The sequence below is a fragment of the Oncorhynchus gorbuscha genome, linkage group LG19, assembly GCF_021184085.1.
Source record: "Oncorhynchus gorbuscha isolate QuinsamMale2020 ecotype Even-year linkage group LG19, OgorEven_v1.0, whole genome shotgun sequence".
NCBI classification, from domain to species: Eukaryota; Metazoa; Chordata; class Actinopteri; order Salmoniformes; family Salmonidae; genus Oncorhynchus; species Oncorhynchus gorbuscha.
This window is the reverse complement of record NC_060191.1, coordinates 29982095-30005679: the sequence shown is the minus strand read 5'-3', so window position 1 is coordinate 30005679 and position 23585 is coordinate 29982095. Positions and strand designations below refer to the sequence as shown.

The 23585-nt window shown below is 44.8% G+C and overlaps 1 protein-coding gene across 1 annotated transcript in view; it reads right to left on the bottom strand.

Moving 5' to 3' along the window:
• The window catches only part of me1 (malic enzyme 1, NADP(+)-dependent, cytosolic), a 133172-nt gene continuing 109587 nt past the window's right edge, over window positions 1-23585 (bottom strand). The window contains exons 7-14 of the mRNA XM_046315378.1: window positions 10045-10154; window positions 7027-7124; window positions 6215-6328; window positions 5711-5816; window positions 5202-5344; window positions 3162-3335; window positions 789-887; window positions 1-394 (exon numbers count right to left, since the gene is read on the bottom strand). Of these exons, the coding sequence (XP_046171334.1) occupies window positions 227-394; window positions 789-887; window positions 3162-3335; window positions 5202-5344; window positions 5711-5816; window positions 6215-6328; window positions 7027-7124; window positions 10045-10154 (1012 nt within the window). The 3' untranslated portion in view covers window positions 1-226. The remainder of the gene's footprint in view (window positions 395-788; window positions 888-3161; window positions 3336-5201; window positions 5345-5710; window positions 5817-6214; window positions 6329-7026; window positions 7125-10044; window positions 10155-23585) is intronic.

The window sequence follows — 23585 nt, the reverse complement described above, 5'->3', positions numbered from 1 at the left end:
TGAAGTAAACAATCATTTAAAGCATTTTATTTGATCATTGTGTCTATTTTGGCTCGTAGCTATCACATTCATAAAGATATTTTCTCGTTTACATTATTACCCCACAATCACCATTATCTTGATGATATTGCACTTCTGTCGTCTCCTTCACACCCTTCCTGGACCCTGGTCTCCTGTCACTTCTCCTTTGTGCCCCGCGTCCCTCGCCCTCAGTCTCTCCGCCACGTCACAGTTTGCATGACTGGATGGTCATGGCGTCCTTGGGCCAGTGGTAAGAGTCCACAGCAAACTCGTCATAGTCGGTGCTGTAGATGAGGGAGCGCACAAAAGCCTCCTTATCCTCAGGCTCCGGGTACAGTGTCGCCATCTTGTGCTCGTAGGCAAACTCCACGATCTATAAGACACACAAACGCGATAGTTCATAGGTGTACACGGTATAGACGGAGTAGTATACAACACGTTAAGAAAACCTGCTCTCTCCATGACATCGACTGGTTAGGTGAATCCAGGTGAAGGCTATGATCCCTTATTGACGTCACTTGTCAAATCCACTTCAATCAATCCGTGTAGGTGAAGGGGATGAGACAGGTTAAAGACGGATTTTTAAGACAACTGAGACATGGGTTGTGTATGTGTGCCATTCAGAGGGTGAATGGGCAAGACAACTCAATATTAGGAAGGTGTTCCTAATGTTTGGTCTACTCAGTGTAAGTGTGAAGACGTATTGAGGGTATGGAAGCATGAAGAACTAAGGGCATGTTTGTGTGTGTGTCTGAGTGTGCTCTCACTTTTACGGCCAGCTTGCGAGAGACATCTCTGATGGTGTTCAGGGGAGGGTACAGTCTTCCCTCCGACAGATCCTTCTCCGTCACCAGGTCGGCAATGGTCTGTCAGAGAGCAACCAAATGGATGAGTTATCCACACACAGTCAAACAGATATTCGGCATACCTCAACACATACACACATTTTACTGTATAGAGTATTGAGACATTGGAATGCATTTTAAATAAAGTTACATTTGATTAGATGTTCTACATGATATACTGGCTAGGTGGGCAGAAGGGTATAACGGGTGGCAATCAGTGTAGATAATGTGGCTAAGACTTGACATTCCTCCCACCCTCTCCCTCCTTCTGTTGCGCAACTGTCCTCCATCCTCAGTCTACCTCATTGGCAGGCTAAGTGTGGCTCTTATATGCCTGAGGCACATGATGACAGTATCAAATAAAATATGAAATTGTCATTCAGTACTGCACCCCCACTTATGCATCCCTGTGACGTTTTAATCGTCTCCCATGTCTGCAGAGCCAGGCAGCAGAGAGCAAAGCGAGCTGATTGGCATTCGTATAAAGAACAGCCTATGAGAGGTTATCAGTTTTGCCATTTTTATTAACTGGGCTTACAGGGATATTATTATATTTTCCGTGACACTGAGTTGGGGACAGACATGAGGACGTGTTTAAGGGATTTCTTTAATGATCTGTAAGCACAGACTGGGTTTTACTGTAGTGTTTTTGCAGACTTTAGTGTAGTATTTTTGCAGACTTCAGTCTGCAAAAATACTAGTGATTACTGTAGTATTTACAGTAGTATACTATAGTATTTACAGTTAACTATAATATAAATAATGTAGTAAAGTAACTATTATATACAACAGTAATTCATGTAGTGTTTTTGTGGACATTACTGTAGTATTTACTATAGTGTTTTAATTGTATTATCCTTGACATCAAAGTAGAGTCTTTCTCCTTCAGGAAACCTACTGGAGAAATGCAAGTTTCTCCAGTAGGTTGTACATAACCTGTAAGGGGTTAGGACTGGGCAAGGTGGTAGGACTGGGCAAGGGGGTAGGACTGGGCAAGGGGGTAGGACTGGGCAAGGGGGTAGGACTGGGGTTTGAACGGATAGTTCTGAGATTCTGCTCTTTTCTATATAATTGATGTATATACTGTACCTGCCATGTAGGTTTCTCACTCCTGGGTGGCACAAATTGTGATATGGGGGAGGGCAATGGGCAAGGTATATGCACATTCGATACTGTAGAATTAACTATAGTTAAGAAGTGTAGTGTTTCTGCGGGCTGTGTTTTTGCAGACATTTCTGTAGCATTTACTACAGTGCTTGTTTTGCGGATAATACTGTAGTGTTTACTCTGGTATTCTACAGTATACTACGGTTTACTATAGAATTCTAAAGTGAGTACTGTAGTATTCTATAGTAAACTGTAGAAGTTTTCATGTAGGGTATCCAGAAAGGAGTGAAGATGAAGAGGGAAGAAGGAGGGTAGAGATATGGGGGAAGAATTATAGCGAGATTGAGTGTAAAAAAAAATAGAGTAAGAGATGGAGGCAGAAAGAGAGAGATATTGAATTGGAGAAAAGAAAGAGAAGAAGAGATACAAAAGGAGAGAGATAGAGAGAAAGGAAGAGAGTGTTGTAAAAGAGACAAAAGGCCAGATATAGGGAGGAATATGCACAGAGAGAGTCAGTTGAAGAAGAGCGAAGAAGAGAGAGTTGGAGGGTGTTTGTGTGTGGGTGTGTATTAAGAGGATATTTTAATGAATGTCTGTCACCAAGCTATTTGAAAATAAATTAACTGATAATTGGATGGATACATTTGCAACAGCCCCAAAACATCACTGCTCTAGAGGAGATCTGCATGGAGGAATGGGCCAAAATACCAGCAACAGTGTGTGAAAACCTTGTGAAGACTTACAGAAAATGTTTGACCTCTGTCATTGCCAACAAAGGGTATATAACAATGTAGAGAAACTTCCGTTATATTGACCAAATACTTATTTTCCACCATATTTTGCAAATAAATTCATTAAAAATCCTACAATGTGATTTTCTGGATTTTTTTTTCTCTCATTTTGTCTGTCATAGTTGAAGTGTACCTATGATGAAAATTACAGGCCCCTCTCTCTCTCTATCTTTTTAAGTGAGAGAACTTGCACAATTGGTGGCTGACTAAATGTATGTATGTATGTATGTATGTATGTATGTATGTATGTATGTATGTATGTATGTATGTATGTATGTATGTATGTATGTATGTATGTATGTATGTATGTATGTGTGTATGTGTGTATGTATGTGTGTATGTGTATATGTGTATATGTGTGTATGTGTGTATGTGTATATGTGTGTATATGTGTTACCTCTGCGGTGATGAGGAAGATCTCATCGGTGACGTGTCGGATTGCACAGGCGGTGACGCCCAGGCCGACTCCAGGGAACACGTATGCATTGTTGCCCTGGCCAGGGAAGAACGTCCGCCCATCAGGGAGGGTCACGGGGTCAAATGGACTGCCACTGGCAAAGATGCCCCGCCCCTGGACCAAACACATGTGTCAAGGGTGTCAACACGGGAAAATACATTACACTGTGCATATACTGTACCCCTCACCTCTCTAAATAAACTTTCCCCCAGGGTCATTGTAGTAAGTTGTTAACAGATTTATTATCAATAATGACTGATTATGTATACATTTCAATGAGGACTGAATAATCAGAATACTATTATGTAACTGTATATGTATGAATGTTCTTTTAATCGTAATACTGAATATAATGTGTGTAATTATAATCAAGAATTAGAACAATGACTGTCTGTTCCTTGGTAGAAATGAATGATCTTATCGTCAGACTGGCTAGAATGCTTATCTACACAGGGATCTACACCTTGGCTCGGTCATAAATGATCTAAATTGGTGAGAGGCTATGTGGGAAGGCTTGAGAACTATACTGCCATTGTACTGAAGTGGAGAAGAGACATTTACATTACATTTACATTTAAGTCATTTAGCAGACGCTCTTATCCAGAGCGACTTACAAATTGGTGCATTCACCTTATGACATCCAGTGGAACAACCACTTTACAATAGTGCATCTAAATATTTTAAGGGGGAGGGGGGTGAGAAGGATTACTTTATCCTATCCTAGGTATTCCTTAAAGAGGTGGGGTTTCAGGTGTCTCCGGAAGGTGGTGATTGACTCCGCTGTCCTGGCGTCGTGAGGGAGTTTGTTCCACCATTGGGGAGCCAGAGCAGCGAACAGTTTTGACTGGGCTGAGCGGGAACTGTACTTCCTCAGTGGTAGGGAGGCGAGCAGGCCAGAGGTGGATGAACGCAGTGTCCTTATTTGGGTGTAGGGCCTGATCAGAGCCTGGAGGTACTGAGGTGCCGTTCCCCTCACAGCTCCGTAGGCAAGCACCATGATCTTGTAGCGGATGCGAGCTTCAACTGGAAGCCAGTGGAGAGAGCGGAGGAGCGGGGTGACGTGAGAGAACTTGGGAAGGTTGAACACTAGACGGGAGAGTTTGAAAACTAATGACGTCATTTTCAGTTTATAACCTGTGGTAAATTTAATCGTGTTCAGGACTCTCGAGAATAAACGCTACTGATTGATTTTGAGACTGGTCTCTGTCCATTTTATGCAAATAAGGGTCTTACAAATTCTTAGGAGTGGGAAGAGTGTTTAATTGAATTGGTTAAATAAAACAAAGGAATTTAATTCCTGTAATATAAGTACAATATGTGCTCTTTATCAATTTATGGAGTGGCTGCATGGCAGAATTCTCTGGACGCCTCTCTAAACATCTCTAAACAGCTGAACCTTCTGTACCATCTGTGGGATTACAGGCTACTCTGGTGAAAACACAGGACGTCCGGCTGCCCAGAGGTTGAACACTGGCAAGTTTCAATCACGCTGTCAATCAAATTGCGTGGTGTTGATCAATGAAAAGCGAAATAACAGTTTTGGGGTTCAAATGCAGACGGTTTTAGACTGTGTCCTGCTTATGTTTATCCTACTGCAATATCGTAAGTTACAACAGACAGAGGGTTGTAGCCTACATCCTAAATGAACCTAGAAAATATCTATATTTTTTAACGTTAAATCGCCGCTGGGTTTTTCATTTCAGCCGTTCAGAAATATGAGGAAGTAAAACAAGTAACACTTGGGCAGAATGTGACTCCTTTGTTTAGCTCCGGGGAGGAGGCGCCCAGGTGGGCGGGACAGGAACTCATTGGTTTGATTCGGTCACGCAGTCTCAGCCACCAAATTAACCAGTAAACACAATACATTCACTTATATTAACTTCTGTACACATACTGTTCAAGCACAGTGCTGTTTGAGTGTTGAAGTACACAGACATTTGAAGACATTTGCAACAGCACACTTCAGACCCCCTCCAGTACCTCTGTGATGGCGTAGCACTGCTCGGCAGTGCACTCTGCCTTGCTGGTGGGGTTGCTAAGGGCGAAGATGATTGGCCTCTCGTTAAACGAGGCCATGTCCCGAATTATTTCCTCCGTGAAAGCTCCAGAGATGGCCGCCACACCTAGAGAGCAGGATTGTATTCATTAGGCACCAAACGGAAGAAAACGGACTGAAACAGGGAGGGACTACCTGAACTTAAACCCAATACGAAATGCTCACTTTCATTTGCCGTTGCAAAATGTTTTGCTGTGGTGTAGCCTAATGAACAAGACCCACGAGAGAACACATTAACCATGCAGACTACAAACTCTAACCCAGGAGTTGTAAACCAGCTCTATCCACCTAGAGAGATATTGGGTAATTGGAATTTAAATTAAATCTCAGTGATTTACTGGATTGTATAGAATTATAATCTACATAAATAAAGGTTATATGAAAATCCAATTGACCCCCCCATCCCCCAGTGAGCTGATTGGTGTATTACTACCTATGATGGCTGTGGGTTTGAGTTCATGCACCACATCTACCAGGTTCCTCATCTGCTCGTGCTCGTGGGCAAACCTCTCCTTCTCATGGGTCAGGTGGTCTCTGCCCTGAGAGTGGAAGAGAGATAGTTGGAAGACAGATTGTGATGAAGCTTGTTTCTACACATGCCAACTGGCAGCTGCCGTGCTCTCTTTGAGGATCTCTGAAATGAATACATGGAGGCATTCAAACACAGGCACAAAAACACAAAGACTATCTCCAAGAGCCAAAGATTCTGAACTGCTCAACCCTAACCCACTTAAGGGAAATAATCTTGATGGGGTTTCAGTGGAGTCAAGTGCTATGTGTTCTGGTCACTAGAGGGCAGTGTTGACTCAATGCTGGTCTACAGAGTAGGTGACAAATCTATTCATACATCATGAATATATGCATGTCTATAGGTCTGTCTACTCTACAGGGGCTGAGTGACCCTGGCCGAGTGGCAGAACGGAGGTACTTGTATCACCTTGACGATGAGGCCCTTGGAGTCAACCATCCAGATCTTCCTCAGAGCCTCGTCTTTTGGGAGTCCCTCCTTCTCCATCGCCATCGTGATGAGGTCAGCTATCCCCATCGCGGCCTGGGGGGAAGAGGGAGAGAGAAGGCAGATGTGATAGGAATGCCTCTGTGCCCCACCATTCACTTCCCTGATCAAACAAGGAATAAGTCCCTAGCTTTCACCCCTAAACCTGCAGACAATTTACCCAGTCATTATTCAGACTTAATATAATCTCGACTCTCGTTATATTAATGCACACCTTTTATTTGGGGATTTAATTCAATGCAGGTCAGTGAAACACTTGAAAGGCTCAACAAGTCATTTTCTTTTGTTCTCAGCACAATAACCCTTTCCTGTAAATGCCCTCAAATTCTACACATCACCATCTACTTCCCTTTCAATACAAAGTGGTCATGCATCAACATGGAAAACACATGAAACTTGGCATTTTAAAGAAGATGGGGGTACTATAGTTCACAGTCAGGCCAAGAGCCCCAGAGACTAAAAGACATTCTAAATGTCTCCCCATTACAAATTATGTTGAGCTAATCACAATTTTATGGCCATGTTCTCCTGTTTATTAGAGACAGGTTCTGTTGAGCCACAGCCTAGAGGTCTACTAGACCTCAATAAAAAGCTCAGTGATTGGGAATGGGAATTTGAAGCATTGGTTTGCGCTTATTTCTGATTCTGTCATTAGGGGCAATCAGTCTGCCGTGTTTCTGAGCAGAAAAGAAACCAGGAGTGAATTTGCACATTGACAAGAGCTCTGCACCCACCTCCCCTGCACCCTGGAATACAATGGTATGGTCTGACATCTTGCTCTTGGTGACACGAAGGGCAGCGAGGAGGCCGGCCACCGCCACTGCAGCGGTACCTGGGGAGGGGGGGGACATATATGATTTAGCCCTGCAAGTATGAGATTTCCTCAAGTGAGTTACTATCGCAGAGAGAGAGTGAGAGAGTATAAAAGACAGAAAACAGACAAAATAAAAGATGAGACATATTACAGAGCCACACCGTAACACAATCTCCTCAGTACATCATAGAGCTTGTACAGTAAAAGTGCATTTGCTCTTTACGTTGTCTGCAGTAATAGCAAGCAGATTTACCGAGACAGAGAATTAGAGAGAAAATATGGTTTAGATTAGCCTGCAGAAATAACAACGGCTACCAGGGCTAATTTCTGGGGAATGTAGTTTTATTTAACAGACAAACGAATGGCTCTTCAGACACGGTGTGACTGATACTGTGGTCTCATTAACAGAGCGGATGCAAAAAGTTGGTCCGTGTCCCAAATGGCACCCTATTCCCTGTATAGTGCGCACAGGGCCCATAACGCTCTGGTCAAAAGTAGTCCACTACAGAGGGAATAGCGGTGCCATTTGCGACACAGCCCGAGTCTGGTGCGCACAGGGCCCATAACGCTCTGGTCAAAAGTAGTCCACTACAGAGGGAATAGCGGTGCCATTTGCGACACAGCCCGAGTCTGGAGTCTCTGGACTTACTGTTACATTACTGTTGTTTTCCACAGGACTCTATCAAGGGGTCAGAGAGAGCGATCAGAGAGGGGTGTGAGAGAGAGCGATCAGAGAGAGAGAGACAGAGAGCGATCAGAGAGAGAGAGACAGAGAGCGATCAGAGAGAGAGAGACAGAGAGCGATCAGAGAGAGAGAGACAGAGAGCGATCAGAGAGAGAGAGACAGAGAGCGATCAGAGAGAGAGAGACAGAGAGCGAGAGAGAGCGATCAGAGAGAGACAGAGAGCGATCAGAGAGAGAGACAGAGAGCGATCAGAGAGAGAGACAGAGAGCGATCAGAGAGAGAGACAGAGAGCGATCAGAGAGAGAGACAGAGAGCGATCAGAGAGAGAGACAGAGAGCGATCAGAGAGAGAGACAGAGAGCGATCAGAGAGAGAGACAGAGAGCGATCAGAGAGAGAGACAGAGAGCGATCAGAGAGAGAGACAGAGAGCGATCAGAGAGAGAGACAGAGAGCGATCAGAGAGAGAGACAGAGAGCGATCAGAGAGAGAGAGACAGAGAGCGATCAGAGAGAGAGACAGAGAGCGATCAGAGAGAGAGACAGAGAGCGATCAGAGAGAGAGACAGAGAGCGATCAGAGAGAGAGACAGAGAGCGATCAGAGAGAGAGACAGAGAGCCGTCAGAGACAGACAGAGAGCCGTCAGAGACAGACAGAGAGCCGTCAGAGACAGACAGAGAGCCGTCAGAGACAGACAGAGAGCCGTCAGAGACAGACAGAGAGCCGTCAGAGACAGACAGAGAGCCGTCAGAGACAGACAGAGAGCCGTCAGAGACAGACAGAGAGCGGTCAGAGACAGACAGAGAGCCGTCAGAGACAGACAGAGAGAGCCGTCAGAGACAGACAGAGAGAGCCGTCAGAGACAGACAGAGAGCCGTCAGAGACAGACAGAGAGCCGTCAGAGACAGACAGAGAGCCGTCAGAGACAGACAGAGAGCCGTCAGAGACAGACAGAGAGCCGTCAGAGACAGACAGAGAGCCGTCAGAGACAGACAGAGAGCCGTCAGAGACAGACAGAGAGCCGTCAGAGACAGACAGAGAGCCGTCAGAGACAGACAGAGAGCCGTCAGAGACAGACAGAGAGCCGTCAGAGACAGACAGAGAGCGGTCAGAGACAGACAGAGAGCCGTCAGAGACAGACAGAGAGCTGTCAGAGACAGACAGAGAGCGGTCAGAGACAGACAGAGAGCCGTCAGAGACAGACAGAGAGCCGTCAGAGACAGACAGAGAGCCGTCAGAGACAGACAGAGAGCCGTCAGAGACAGACAGAGAGCCGTCAGAGACAGACAGAGAGCCGTCAGAGACAGACAGAGAGCCGTCAGAGACAGACAGAGAGCCGTCAGAGACAGACAGAGAGCGGTCAGAGACAGACAGAGAGCGGTCAGAGACAGACAGAGAGCCGTCAGAGACAGACAGAGAGAGCCGTCAGAGACAGACAGAGAGAGCCGTCAGAGACAGACAGAGAGCCGTCAGAGACAGACAGAGAGCCGTCAGAGACAGACAGAGAGCCGTCAGAGACAGACAGAGAGCCGTCAGAGACAGACAGAGAGCCGTCAGAGACAGACAGAGAGCCGTCAGAGACAGACAGAGAGCCGTCAGAGACAGACAGAGAGCCGTCAGAGACAGACAGAGAGCCGTCAGAGACAGACAGAGAGCCGTCAGAGACAGACAGAGAGCCGTCAGAGACAGACAGAGAGCGGTCAGAGACAGACAGAGAGCCGTCAGAGACAGACAGAGAGCTGTCAGAGACAGACAGAGAGCGGTCAGAGACAGACAGAGAGCCGTCAGAGACAGACAGAGAGCGGTCAGAGACAGACAGAGAGCGGTCAGAGACAGACAGAGAGCGGTCAGAGACAGACAGAGAGGGGTCAGAGAGAGAGGGGTCAGAGGGAGCGATTAGCGAGAGCCGTCAGAGAGAGAGCCGTCAGAGAGGGATCAGGGGCTCGGTGTGTTTGTTTGAGATTTGAATTAGTGCTCCATGAACAAGCTATCTGATTTAAACTGATTGATTGGATGAATGGGCGGATGGCTGTGCGTGTGTGCTCTTGCGTGCGTTGGAGAAGGAAAAGGGATATAGGAAGGGAGGAAGAGAAAGTGGAAATAGAAAAAAAAGGAGGATGATTGATAGAGAGGGAGTTTGAGTGCATGTGGTATGTGTGTGTGCGTGTGTGTCGTGCGTGGGTGGGTTCTTGTGAGCACATTATCGAGCCTCTGTGCAATTGACATTGGAATTTTGCAATTGAAGTATACGTGTACCTTGGATGTCATCGTTGAACGTGCAGTACTGGTCGCGGTACTTGCTCAGCAGACGGAAGGCATTGGTATTGGCAAAGTCCTCAAACTGGATAAGACAATCCATTCCATACCTGTGGATAAGACAGCCAGTCATTCACCACAGGGCCAAGAGAGTTCAAACAAAAGGAGAGAGCTGAAAATCAGATGAATCACTTCCAGGACTGTGATAATGCTGTGCATCTACAATAGAGGAATGTTGCGCACACACACACACACACACACACACACACACACACACACACACACACACACACACACACACACACACACACACACACACACACACACACACACACACACACACACACACACACACACACACACACACACACACACACACACACACACACACACACACACACACACACACACACACACACACACACACACACACACACACACACACACACACACACACACACACACCTCTGTGTAGCATGCTCTATATAGTGCATTGCCTATACCTGTACCAAGTCCCTCTTCTACACCATAAGAATAAGGACCTTCAGAGTTGTGTCCTGGAGAGGGCACTCCTTCACTGTTGAGGAGTTACATTTGAAACGTGTGGAGTGGGATGCTGTATGAGCTTGGTGTGTTTATGCATACGACTAATTATGCATGTAATACGCATGTCTCAATGTGCAGGCTATAGCATCCAGCGATCCACCTTGTCAATGACTTAGGCCACAAGAATGCAGCAAGAAACCTGGTGTTCAGGACTGATTCCATGACAGGCTATTTGCCTCTGCTTAGTGAACGATCCTCAAACAGCTGTCCTTCAGGTGACTAGACAGGTTAAATGTCTGTCAAGAAGGGAGATCGACTAGCTATCACAAAAGGAACGGAAACACTATAAAACCCTGAGTAATGGCAAGAATGGCAGGACCTCTGAGTAAATTGTCACCAATCTACTTTACAAGCTAATCCACAGTCCACCTGACACCCTGTTCACCAACATATAGGCCTCTTCATCCACTAATAGCAAAACCCGACAACAAACACGATACACAGACAATAAGAAGTGAGTCATGAGTTGCTAAAATAGCCTTAGCTAGTTCCCATGCTCTCTTCAGCAGTGCTGTAAATCTGTGAAATCAGAGTAACATAAGCTCTATTAGCCAAGCCCAGTGTCACACATATACAATAGGGGTGGAGGGAGGGAGAGGGTGGGACATGCGTTTCTAATGAAACCTCCAGGGCTCGCATTTCGGCAGCATGGCGCGGGAGGAAATTGGGGACAGGTCAAGCAAACAGAGAGCGACGCCAGCCCCGAGTATGGACCCGTCAACCACGGGGGCAAGGAGAGGGAGAGGTGATGAGACTTTCACCCCATTGCCCTTCATGGATCTTTCTCGCTCCAATATGACGCGGTCGTCTCTAACCCTCTCCGTCTTTCTGTCCCTCTCCATTATTTCTCTCTCTACCTCTCTCATTCGCTCCTTCTCTCCATCTTTCTGGTAAAGCCCCACCTCGTCGCACCCGGCACATGGAAAATATTCGCCCCGGCACTTCTGCAGCTTATTGTACAAGTCACTAAAGCGGTTTCCCAGTTGGCCTTCTTGCTGCTGAAAAGCTTAGGCCTTCGGGGCAGGAGGAGGAGGAAGAATTGAGAGGGGGATGAGAATTGGAGAGGAAGGGTGAGAGGATGAGAGTTGGGCTTCAGCAATAATAAAACTTCAGCTCCAGATCAGAGAGGTGGGTTCCATCACTGTGTCGGTCTGTCTGACCCTGTGTTCATCAGACTCAGCCATCTGTGATACGGCGCATTCTGTAAGGGACGATTGACGCAGGGAAGGACGGAACGAGCGCTCAAAATCGAGCACAGCAGGACCGTGGAGAGAAAATGTGTTTTCTATCAGGCCGAGGGGAAAGCAAAGTGCTAAAGCAGTGGAGCTATGGCTACGTGGAGGACCATAAACTTTTCATTGTCTCAAGGCTGCGGGAGAGGCGAGGATGCTGTCGCAACTGCAGCACCACTACCGCCCCCTACAGTGCTTTATTGTATTCGCTGCGAGGTCACCTCAGTTCATCCAGGAAAACAGGCGCCCTCGCACTTCTTCAAAGAGGTGGTTTTTGGAGGCAGAGGGCTGTGGCTCTGTAGCTCTGAGACAGATGACAGTCAAGCAGCTCTCGTGTTGCGTGTGACACAATCATATAGTAAGGAGTGGAGAGCTTCGAGTGGAAGCACAGACGGATTATATCCTGCTGATAGACAGTACACGATCTACACAGCTCTGTATAGGAGTTCTAATGAGGACTGAATGGCCACAATCAATCAATCAAAAGCAAAATTAAAATGTTTGTGATGGAGGGAGAGACTGAAAACAGTGACTGTTTGGATCAGTCTTGGCTAGGGTCAAGCCCCTGGTCCTCAGGCCATACCAATAGAGAGAGGGGGAGAGGGAGTGACGGCTAGAGGGGAGTTAGGCGTGAGGGTAGAGGGAGGTACCTCCGACCAGAACAAAACCCCCTGGTATGCATTAACGATTTCCATTCTTCCCAAAAGCCTGTTGTCTTTCTCTGATATATATGAGAGAGAGAGAAAGAGAGAAAGAGAGAAAGAGAGAAAGAGAGAGAGAGAGAGATGAGAAGACCTGTTGAGAGGAGCTCCTCTGCCCAGTGCTAAATCAGCCCATAACTCAATGATAGCCATGAGATATTGGGGAAGATGGCTGTTATGGAAAAAAGGAACAATCCAAATCAAATCAAATTGTATTGGTCACATACACATGGTTAGCAGATGTTATTGAGAGTGTAGCGAATTGCTTGGGCTTCTAGTTCCGACAGTGCAGCAACGTCTAACATGTAATCTAACAATTCCACAACAACTGCCTAATACACACAAATCTAAGTAAAGGAATGGACTAAGAACACATACAGTGCCTTGCGAAAGTATTCGGCCCCCTTGAACTTTGCGACCTTTTGCCACATTTCAGGCTTCAAACATAAAGATATAAAACTGTATTTTTTTGTGAAGAATCAACAACAAGTGGGACACAATCATGAAGTGGAATGACATTTATTGGATATTTCAAACTTTTAAAAACAAATCAAAAACTGAAAAATTCAGGGAGACAGGTAGCCCTATGTTCCAAGAGGTAGCCTAGTTGGACAAAGAAAGTGCATTGTTAAGCAGCTTCGATAAGTATTTTGCCCACAAATGACAGATTGCCCACAAATGACAGATAATACTAACATGTTTCTTAGCCAAATATTATATAAAATGTAGGCCTATATTTAAGTCCTTTTTTAGATATTTTTTTTATGGGAAAATGTTCTAATATAATTGATTCAAGCTTGCGTTGTGTAAATAACTCCAACGCATCTAGTGAACTGTCAAGCGTGATCAACATGTGTAAGATAAAAATAACATTTGTTAAGTGGATGATCACAAATTGTTTAAATCGGATTTGCATCTGTAGCTATCTTAAAGAATGTGAGGCACAAAAATGCAAGGGTTGAATTGAAATATTGATCAAAGGGTACAGTGGTATTTCTGTAGATTGGCTATAATCAATTCAAGTCTACTATAGTGTATAACTTCCTTGACTTAGTGACATCATCAAGGGTTGGCATGGTTATTATTGCTAAGCGATAAGACAGTGTGGCGTTACTAGCATAATACTGTGATATCACAACAGTGTTGACATGGACGTAACCGAATCATATGAGATTACATAGATTACATTGAGGTCCATATGAGAAGAGATCATGACAAGAATGTACCTAACCGAAGTACATATTGGCTGGACAGTGGGAGCAGGATAAAGTTACCTGTGGAGAATGAAGGACAGATGTGTTGTTGCCACATTATCTGTGCTTGATACTGTATGTCTGACATTGTGTACCTCAATGGTGACGTGATAGTGACTAATGGATCTTTAGAGTTACAAAAGCCCAACGTCATGAGAAGCGATCGCATAGTTTTTTTTTTATTGCTTTGCTGCTATTTTTCACAAGTACGTGGTAAACATTTCACAACTCTTAGTGCAAAACTCAAAAAGATCAAAAACTTTAAGCACATTTTCAATAGACTAATAAGTACAACACACAAAATCTAATCAGTGTTTCATCTAGAAATACCTTTCATGTAAAGTAATTGCCTTTCACAATGCAATCTCAAAATACTTTTCATATGATTTCCTTATAATTTGTTTAAATACTTTTGTCCATCACTTAATCCAACTGTGCTTAATGTTTAATCACTTTGTCTATTATATATGGAATTTGATGGGGCCCATGCCCACCTATTTGACGGGGCCCATGTCCACCTCTTTGATGGGAAATAAAGCAGGCCATTGAGGAGAACTGTGACACCTTTGCCGATGTGGCATCCATCAGCCTACCAACAATCGCCTGGCTTTTGAAGAGGCACCAAGTATCTATGGAACACATTTACCTGCAGTCTTTTGAGAGCAACAATGACCTGGAAACAACTGCAGGCAGAGTATTTTTTAAAACATTTTATTTTAATTAACTAGGCAAGTCAGTTAACTTAAGAACAAATTCTTATTTAAAATGACGGCCTTGTTCAGAGGCAGAACGACAGATCTTTTCCCTGTCAAGCTCGGGGATTTGACCTAGCAACCTTTCGGTACTGGTGTGGAGGAGAATTTATGGCCAAATGCTCAAGACAGGCTTGATACAAATTAATGAAATTAATTACATTTCTTACATTTGATTACAGATTGCAATTCTATCAGATTTTTTGTTGTTGCATGAATGATTGTTGAGGTTGTCTTCTATGTTCACACATTGGATAGATATTATGGAAATTATAGATTTTCGGTAAATTTGGTTGGGTAATGTAAATGTATTGCCTACTGTGAAAACGGTATAATCTACTGTGATTTACAGTACTGTAGTAAATTACTTTCAGAACTTCTAAGGGCGATTTGAAACCTGCATGGTTTGCTATTGGATTAACTGGTAGTTAAAACAACCAAACTGAAAAGATATCATAATGTTGTGTTTTGGTGATGAAACCGATGTTCTCATTACATTTCATAATAAACTTATATTTTGAATCAATGGTTGTGTGGTGAGAGATGTTTACGATCCAAATCAATGCACAGAGGCAGGTTTTGAATGAAAGATGGGCTGCATTACAAGTGTGACCAGTTTGGAGTTGTTACTAAGTTGGGAAAATGTACCACATACTTGTGAAAATAGTACCAAAGCGATTTAAAAAAAACTGTAGAAGGTGATATTCTAGAAGGTTGAAGTGTGTTAAAGATGGACTATGCAGAAATCACTCCGGCATTTCCTAGTTGCTAAAATTAAAATAGTTTCAGTTTGTGACAAAACAAACAAGTTTCGTGTACCATCTGTGAAATATATTTTCCATATCCCAAAATATTGTATTTTCAGGAAGCTTGGCCCCTGTAGTGCCTTGCGGTCAAAGGCCGAGCAGTTGCAATACCAGGCAGTGATACAACCAGTAAGGATGCTCTCGATGGTGCAGCTGTAGAACCTTTTGAGGATCTGGGGGGCCCATGCCAAATCTTGGGGGCGTGCTCGGTCCTCCTTCTCCTGTAGTCCACAATCATCTCCTTCTCCCTCCACATTGAGGGAGATGTTGTCCTGGCACCACACGACAAGGTCTCTGACCTCCTCCCTATAGGCTGTCTCATCGTTGTTGGTGATTAGGCCTACCACTGTTGTGTGGTGTCATGCCTGGCCATGCAGTTATGAGTGAACAGGGAGTACAGGAGGGGACTGAGCACGCACCCCTGAGGGGCCCACGTGTTGAGGATCAGCGTGGCGGATGTGTTGTTCCCTACCCTTACCACCTGGGGGAGGCCCGTTAGGAAGTCCAGGATCCAGTTGCAGAGGGAGGTGTTTAGTCCCAGCGCACTTAGCTTAGTGATGAGCTTTGAGGGCACTATGGTGTTGAACGCTGAGTTGAAGTCAATGAATGGCATTCTCACATTAGTGTTCCTTTTGTTTAGGTGGGAAAGGGCAGTGTTGAGTGCAATAGAGATTGCAACATCTGTGGATCTGTTGGGGTGGTATGCAAATTGGAGTGGGTCTATTGTTTCTGGGATAATGGTGTTGATGTGACCCATGACCAGCCTTTCAAAGCCCTTCATGGCTACAGATGTGAGTGCTACGGGTCAGTAGTCATTTAGGCAGGTTACCTTAGTGTTCTTGGGAACAGGGACTATTGTGGTCTGCTTGAAACATGTTGGTATTATAGACTCAGTCAGGGACAGGTTGAAAATGTCATTGAAGACTCTTGCCAGTTGGTCAGCGCATGCTCGGAGTACACGTCCTAGTAATCCGTCTGGTCCTGCTGCCTTGTGAATGTTGACCTGTTTTAAGGGTCTTACTCACATCGGCTACGGAGAGTGTGATTACACAGTCGTCCAGAACCGCTGGTGCTCTCATGCATGTTTCAGTGTTACTTGCCTCGAAGCGAGCATAGAAGTAATTTAGCTCGTCTGGTAGATTTGTGTCACTGGGCAGCTCGTGGCTGTGCTTCCCTTTGTAGTCTGTAATAGTTTGCAAGCCTTGCCACATCCGACGAGTGTCAGAGCCGGTGTAGTACAATTCAATCTTAGTCCTGTATTGACGCTTTGCTTGTTTGATGGTTCGTCAGAAGGCATAGCAGGATTTCTTATAGGCTTCAGGGTTCCTTGAAAGTGGCAGCTCTACCCTTTAGATCGGGGCGGATGTTGCCTGTAATCCATGGCTTCTGGTATGTACGTATGATCACTGTGGTGACAACGTCATCGATGCACTTATTGATGAAGCCAGTGACTGACGTGGTGTACTCCCAGAACATATTCCAGTCTGATAGCAAAAGAGTCCTGTAGCTTAGCATCCGCTTCATCTTAACACGTTCTTATTGACCGAGTCACTGGTGCTTCCTGCTTTAGTTTTTGCTTGTAAGCAGGAATGAGGCGGATAGAATTATGGTCAGAGTTGTCAAATGGAGGGCAAGGGAGAGCTTTGTACGCTTCTCTATGTGTGGAGTAAAGGCGGTCTAGAGTTTTTCCCCCCTCTGCACATTTAATATTTTGGTAGAAATGAGGTAAAACTAATGAGTTTCCCTGCATAAAAGTCCCCGGCCACTATGAGCGCCGCCTCTGGATGAGACTATTCCCGTTTGCTTATGGCCGTATACTGCTCAGAGTGTGGTCTTAGAGCCAGCATCGGTCTGCGGTGGTATATAGAGAGCTACGAAAAATATAGATGTAAACTCTCTTGGTGAATAACGTGGTCTACAGCTTATCATGAGATACACTACCTCAGGCGAGCAAAACCTCGAGACTTCCTTCGATCTCCTGCGGCAGCGATGGTTTACAAATATGCATAGGCCGCCGCCCCTTATCTTACCAGAGGCCGCTGTTCTATCCCGCCAAAAAAAGAATAAAACCCGCCAGCTGTATGTTATTCATGTTGTCATTCAGCCACGACTGGGTGAAACATAAGATATTACAGTTTTTAATGTATTTGTAAAACAGCGGCCATATCCGGCACCAAATTCACTCCTTGATGGTTGAAATAAGCGTCTCATAGGAGCATAGGGTTTTAAAGTGTCTGTCTGTCTGTCTGTCTGTCTGTCTGTCTGTCTGTCTGTCTGTCTGTCTGTCTGTCTGTCTGTCTGTCTGTCTGTCTGTCTGTCTGTCTGTCTGTCTGTCTGTCTGTCTGTCTGTCTGTCTGTCTGTCTGTCTGTCTGTCTGTCTGTCTGTCTGTCTGTCTGTCTGTCTGTCTGTCTGTCTGTCTGTCTGTCTGTCTGTCTGTCACCAGATCTCAACCCAATTGAACACTTATTGGAGATTCTGGAGAGGCACCTGAGACAGCGTTTTCACCACCATCAACAAAACACTAAATTAAGGAATTTCTCGTGGAAGAATGGTGTCTCATCCAGGGCTCTAACTAAATAAAATAAAAAATTGGTACTACTAGTGCTGACAACTAAAAAAAGTTACGTGCACAACATAAAATCTAGGAGCACCAGAAAAAATTAAGTGTTGTAATAAAATCGATTGAGATATAGCCTCAATGAATTCTAGCTATTGCTGAAGCAGAAGTTGTACCCTAGAAACTATACATATCAACTCAGCAAAATAAGAAACGTCCTCTCACTGTCAACTGTGTTTATTTTCAGCAAACTTAACATGTGTAAATATTTGAATGAACATAACAAGATTCAACAACTGAGACATAAACTGAACACGTCCCACAGACGTGTGACTAACAGAAATTGAATAATGTGTCCCTGAACAAAGGGGGGGGAGGGGTCGAAATCAAAAGTAACAGTCAGTATCTGGTGTGGCCACATGCTGCATTAAGTACTACAGTGCATTTCCTCCTCATGGACTGCACCAGATTTGCCAGTTCTTGCGGTGATATTTTACTCCACTCTTCCACCAAGGCACCTGCAAGTTCCCGGACATTTTTCGGGGGCATGGCCCCAGCCCTCACCCGCCATTCCAAAAGGTCCCAGACGTGCTCATTGGGATTGAGATCCGGGCTCTTTGCTGGCCATGGGAGAACACTGACATTCCTATCTTGCAGGAAATCATGCACAGAATGAGAAGTATGGCTGGTGGCATTGTCATGCTGGAGGGTCATGTCAGGATGAGCCTGCAGGAAGGGTACCACATGAGGGAGGAGGATGTCTTCCCTGTAACACACAACATTGAGATTGCCTGAAATGACAACAGACCCCCCACCTCCAAATCGATTCCGCTCCAGAGTACAGGCCTCGGTGTAACGCGCATTCCTTTGACAATAAACGCAAATCCGTCAATCACCCTGGTGAGACAAAACCGCGACTCGTCAGTGAAGAGCACTTTTTGCCAGTCCTGTCTGGTCCAGCGACGGTGGGTTTGTGCCCATAGGCGATGTTGTTGCCGGTGATGTCTGGTGAGGACCTGCCTTACAACAGGCCTACAAGCCCTCAGTCTAGCCTCTCTCAGCCTATTGCGGACAGGCTGAGCACTGGTAGATGGATTGTGCGTTCCTGGTGTAACTCGTGAAGTTGTTGTTGCCATTATGTACCTTGTCCCGCAGGTGTGATGTTCGGATGTACCGATCCTGTGAAGGTGTTGTTACACGTGGTCTGCCAATGTGAGCATGATCAGCTGTCCATCCTGTCTCCCTGTAGTGTTGTCTTAGGAGTCTCTTTACAATGAAGATCTGCCAAGTTATTTGACGTTTAACAAATTATCTTTGAAAGACAGGGTCCTGAAAAAGGGATGTTTCCTTTTTTGCTGAGTTGTTGAAACAAATACCGGTCATTCATTCATTGCTATGATCATCTCCTGAAGAAGCTATACCTTTTCCTTTTTTTCCCTGTGGCCCCAAATATTTGGATATACTGGTAAAGTTACCCGGTTGTTAGCTTGCTAGCTAGCTAGCTAATGAGGTTTCAAACATGACTGAACAAGGTGTAAAACAAATGGTTAGCGGCCTGTGAATAGTTTTACAAGGGTCCGCGACATGGTGTCACGTTCTGACCTTAGTTCTGTTGTTATGTCTTTGTTTAGTATGGTCAGGGCGTGAGTTGGGTGGGTTGTCTATGTTCCTTTTTCTATGATTTGGGATTTCTGTGTTTGGCCTGGTATGGTTCTCAATCAGAGGCAGCTGTCAATCGTTGTCCCTGATTGAGAACCATACGTAGGTAGCCTGGTTTCACTTTTGAGTTGTGGGTGTTAGTGTTTGTGCCACCCGGGACTGTTTAGTTTGTTTCACTGTTATTTTGTAGTGTTCAGTTTGACATATTAAAATGGACACTTACCACGCTGAAAATTGGTCCGATATGTCTTATTCCTCATCGGAAGAAGAGGACGAGCGTTACACATGGTTTATTCATTTAAACAAAACTATGAAATAACACACATGGAATCATGTAACTAAAAAAGTGTTAAACAAATCAGATCATATTTTAGATTTTAGATTCTTCAAATTAGCCACCCTTTGCCTTGACATCTTTGCATACTCTTGGCATTCTCTCAACCAGGTGTGCCTTGTTAAAAGTTAATTTGTGGAATTTCTTTCCTTCTTAATACGTTTGAGCCAATCAGTTCTGTTGTGACAAGGTAGGGGTGGTATACAGAAGATTGCCCTATTTGGTAAAAGACCAAGTCCATATTAAGACAAAAACAGCTCAAATAGACAAAGAGAAATGACAGTCCATCCATACTTTAAGACATGAAGGTCGGTCAATGCGGAAAATGTCAAGAACTTTGAAAGTTTCTTCAAGTGCAGTTGCCAAAACCATCAACCACTGATGAAACTGGCTCTCATGAGGACCACCACAGGAAAGGAAGACCCAGAGTTACCTCTGCTGCAGAGAATAAGTTGATTAGAGTTACCAGCCTCAGAAATTGCAGCCCAAATAAATGCTTCAGAGTTCAAGTAACAGACACATCTTAACATCAACTGTTCAGAGGAAACTGCATGAAATCAGGCCTTCATAGTCAAATTGCTGCAAAGAAACCACTACTATAGGACACCAATAAGAATAAGAGACTTGCTTGGGCCAAGAAACACCAGCAACAGACATTAGACCGGTGGAAATCTGTTCTTTGGTCTGATGAATCCAAATTTGAGATTTTTGGTTCCAATCGCTGTGTCTTTGTGAGACGCACAGTAGGTAAACGGATGATCTCCACATGTGTGGCTCCCACTGTGAAGCATGGAGGAGGTGATGTGATTGTGTGGGAGTTTGCTGGTGACACTGACTGATTTATTTTGAATTCAAGGCACACTTAACCAGCATGGCTACCACAGCATTCTGCAGAGATACACCATCCCATCTGGTTTGCTCTTAGTGGGATAATCATTTATTTTTCAACAGGACAATGACACAACACACCGCCAGGCTGTGAAAGGGCTATTTGACCAAGAAGGAGAGGGATTGTAGTGCTGCATCAGATGACCTAGCCTCCTCAATCACCCGACCTCAACCAAATTGAGATGTTTGGGATGAGTTGGACCGCAGAGTGAAGGAAAAACAGCCAACAAGTGCTCAGCATATGTGGGAACTCATTCAAGACTGTTGGAATAGCATTCCAGGTGAAGCTGGTTGAGAGAATGCCAAGAGTGTGCAAAGCTGTCATCAAGGCAAAGGGTGTCTACTTTAAAGAATCTCAAATAAATAAATCAGAATATATTTTGTAACACTTTATTGGTTATTAAATGATTCCATATGTGTTATTTAATAGTTTTGATGTCTTCGCTATTATTCTACAATGTAGAACATAGTAAAAATAAAGACAAACCCTTGAATGAGTAGGTGTGTACAAACCTTTGACTGGTACTCTATATATTGTATATGTTTGTCTATACAGAGGCCAACTCTACGATCATGTTCTTACATTTGTTGTTTACTTTTTTTCTATACTTATTTCCTCATTCCTCTTATAAATCAAAATGCATTTCTTGTGTTTGTGTGCGCGTGTTGTTTTGTGGGTCAGACCAACACTAATGCTGCCTTGAGTCAAATGTAGATAGGTGTATGATGTGTGCTGCAGGCAACTGTGTTGAATAATATAATTTTTTCAGTCGACAGCAGGTGTTGCTTCGTGGGGTTTGTGTGTCACACACACACACACACACACACAACTCATTGGCGGATGGACTCGGGGGGGGGGGGCACAGATGAGACCTCCATCAATGTGATACTTTCCTCGCACTGCTAAAGCCATCTGGGGGACGTCACCAGCACAACACAGACCTCTTTTGTTCTTGACACTTTCATTCTTCTGTGATTTACAGCTTGCGTGGATAGTACACATTCGTAACTGAAGGAAATAACTTGCCGACACGGGAAAACACTTACGGCTATCACCTTTTGATGGGGCGCTGAGGTTTCTCACTAAATGCCAAACTTCCCCGACAGTGAGTGTAAAGCCTTTTGACACACTAAAATGTTTGATACCGGCCCGAAGAAAAAAAAAACAAGATGGCTATGAGAGATGACAACAGTTTTCCCATGTGGAGGATCGCTCAGACGTGGCGGTGTTATGTCTGGACTGCGTGGGATAAAGAGGACAAATTTAAGACCCTGGATCTTAATCCCAGGCCCGATGAAACCTAAACTTGTACCTGGAATCTTTCCGGAAGTGTCCTCTATTTCCACGTTTGAGGGGGTGACAGAAGGGGGCATGAAGTGGGTCTTGTTCCTGTGTGCATACCAAGGAGCCGCTGGCCTCCATAAAGAATGTCATGGACAAGGGCACTCTGTCCAAACACAGCTGTCCAAGCAGTATAACTCACACACACTGTCCTAAACTTTACATACACCTGTACAGTACACACGCACACATGCCAGGGTCAAGCCCTGCTAGGTCAGCATTTGTTTCCATCTCCCTGTGTGTGCATCCACATTGGCTGCCTGTTCTTTAAGTGTCCCTGGGGGGCTGAGGGGCCTTGGGGGCTGAGAGGCCAGAGAGGCTGAGAACTAAGCCTTCTTAATAAAAGCCCCAGCGTCTCGCCTCCCTCTTTCCTTCTCTCCCCCAGAGAGTAAACATCTCTCAGCAACACGCATTATTTCCCAAAATCCCCTCTCCATCATTAAAGACGGAAACAGTCTGCATTCCTTCTCCCCCTCCATCCCCATCTACCAAAGAGGTTTAACCCAAAACTGGCCCCGTAACCATGACGATGGACAAACAGAAAGACGGACGACAAAGTTGTTGGGCTCAAAAGAGGGAATCTTTGCTCATTAAATTATTTGACATGGGGATAAAAAAACGTGGGGGAAATGGTTGAGAGGCACAGAGAGGGGCAGAAGTAAAAAATATCCTTGACTTTTCAGGCATTGAAATGCCTCGAAATGCCCTGAGGAGGCCAACTCTCATAGAGCCAATTGAATTGCAAAGGAAATGTCTCCTGTTAAGCATTTGAAAATGGTCTTGCCAGTTAGAGAGGGCTCTTCACCCAAAAGATGAAAGACTTGAACCATGTCTAGACTCTTGGTGGACCTTGGTTCCTCTGGTTTAGAGAGTGTTGACTGATTGGAGTGTTTCTTTCTGTATTCTTTCCCAATAGTCTGGCCAGCGACTAAAGAAGAGGGGACACATGTAGACTGTTTCACAGGAGCCACCTTGGACAAGACCTTGGCCTGAAATCAAAGACAAATGCTTGCCGGCCTTTGATGAGCGAACATATAAATATATACGAGGCAGCGCGAGTATAAAAAGCAGCTTCAGAATATGAAGTGGCTCCAAATGAGAGCTCTCTCTGTTTCTCTCAAAATGAAACAAGAATATTATTAAAAACTCCCAGGCTATAATCAGTCATTCATTCATTCATTCAATCTCTACCGCATAATCATTTGTTTCCCGAGTCATGGCTTTCCCCTGCCAGTTGGAGAGGCCCCAGACCCTGGCCTCTGCTCTGCTCTGGCCACTGTGGAGCTGAGTTGGTCTTACATTTAGCAAGCCCACATGTGACCGGGGGTGGTCAGGGACAGCTTTGTGTCACCGAAGCCAAAAACATCAGTCACTACAGTGACAGGACTGGACACACTCCAAGCCCAAGGG